This window comes from Vespula pensylvanica, chromosome 16 (genome assembly GCF_014466175.1).
Source record: "Vespula pensylvanica isolate Volc-1 chromosome 16, ASM1446617v1, whole genome shotgun sequence".
Taxonomy (NCBI): domain Eukaryota; kingdom Metazoa; phylum Arthropoda; class Insecta; order Hymenoptera; family Vespidae; genus Vespula; species Vespula pensylvanica.
In genome coordinates this window covers 648304-649399 of record NC_057700.1, presented here as the reverse complement: position 1 = coordinate 649399, position 1096 = coordinate 648304, and the positions used below count along the sequence as shown (strand labels likewise).

The 1096-nt window shown below is 29.5% G+C and overlaps 2 protein-coding genes across 2 annotated transcripts in view; both read left to right on the top strand.

Moving 5' to 3' along the window:
• LOC122634990 overlaps positions 1-1096 on the top strand; it is a 13890-nt gene that overhangs the window by 6984 nt on the left and 5810 nt on the right. Inside the window, exons 12-14 of the mRNA XM_043824621.1 lie at positions 22-85; positions 201-542; positions 629-833. Coding sequence (XP_043680556.1) covers positions 22-85; positions 201-542; positions 629-833 — 611 coding nt within the window. The remainder of the gene's footprint in view (positions 1-21; positions 86-200; positions 543-628; positions 834-1096) is intronic.
• The window catches only part of LOC122634914 (odorant receptor 22b-like), a 2422-nt gene that overhangs the window by 704 nt on the left and 622 nt on the right, over positions 1-1096 (top strand). The window contains exons 2-4 of the mRNA XM_043824432.1: positions 28-85; positions 201-542; positions 629-833. Of these exons, the coding sequence (XP_043680367.1) occupies positions 28-85; positions 201-542; positions 629-833 (605 nt within the window). The remainder of the gene's footprint in view (positions 1-27; positions 86-200; positions 543-628; positions 834-1096) is intronic.

The window sequence follows — 1096 nt, the reverse complement described above, 5'->3', positions numbered from 1 at the left end:
TAATTGTTACTCTGGGACAAGAACCACATCAGCCATTGGACGATGTGGAAATGAACATTCAAACAAAGTTTGACAGATTATCTCGGTTTGTAATATAAATTACAAAATGATTTATATAATATATATGTTTTATTTAATTTCTATTATATTCTGCATATATAATTTATATATCAAAATATTTGAATATTTTTCTTTCTCAGGTTCAACACTCACAGTTATGCATCTTTGATCTCATTAACGGTGAGCAACTTTTTATTACTCTCATTGATTACAAACTTTAAAAAAAGACAATTAACTTTTCGAGCTTGGTTGCCGTTTGACGATAACATGACACCTATTGTATTTTATTTAACGTACATTCACCAAATACTAGCAGTGACAATAGCAGCAATGATTCACGTCGCTCTAGATACTCTGATCTGCAATCTTCTCATAAACATTTGCTGTCAGATTACGATCTTGGAAAATCGTCTTACAAATATCACGGATGAACGAAAGACCATCTTGAAACTTTGTATTCGTCATCACGAATGTATATATAGGTAAATTTACTAGACTAATTCTTTCCAAATCTGTAGACGTAATTGAATATAAAATATTTAACAACTTGTTCTCTTTTTTTATACAGATTTGCTGCTACCGTAAATAAAACATTTAAATTTGCAATCTTCGTTCAATTTTTTGCAAGTACATTGACAGTCTGTTTTACACTGTACCAATTAACAAAAGTATCGGCAAATACTTCGGAATTTATAAAAATGATGTTTTTTATGTCTAGCATGTTAACCCAAGTGTATCTCTACTGCTGGTACGGACATTTAGTCACTCTAAAGGTCTGCTAAAAGAAATATTAATTTTCTCTCGATTATCATTAATATTAATTCTCATGGAAATTATTTTTTACTCGGCGATGAACATTCCTAGAAATGGATGAAAAATGCTTGAATCAATGAAAGTTTTTCTTTTTTCCTATCAAACTTTTTCATTTCTGTAAAAAATAATTTGCCAGGTATCATTAAAGTAATCTTTCTACTTATCGTGTAAAATAATATTTTATTTATTACGCAGAGCCAAGAAATTGCATACGAAATGTTCC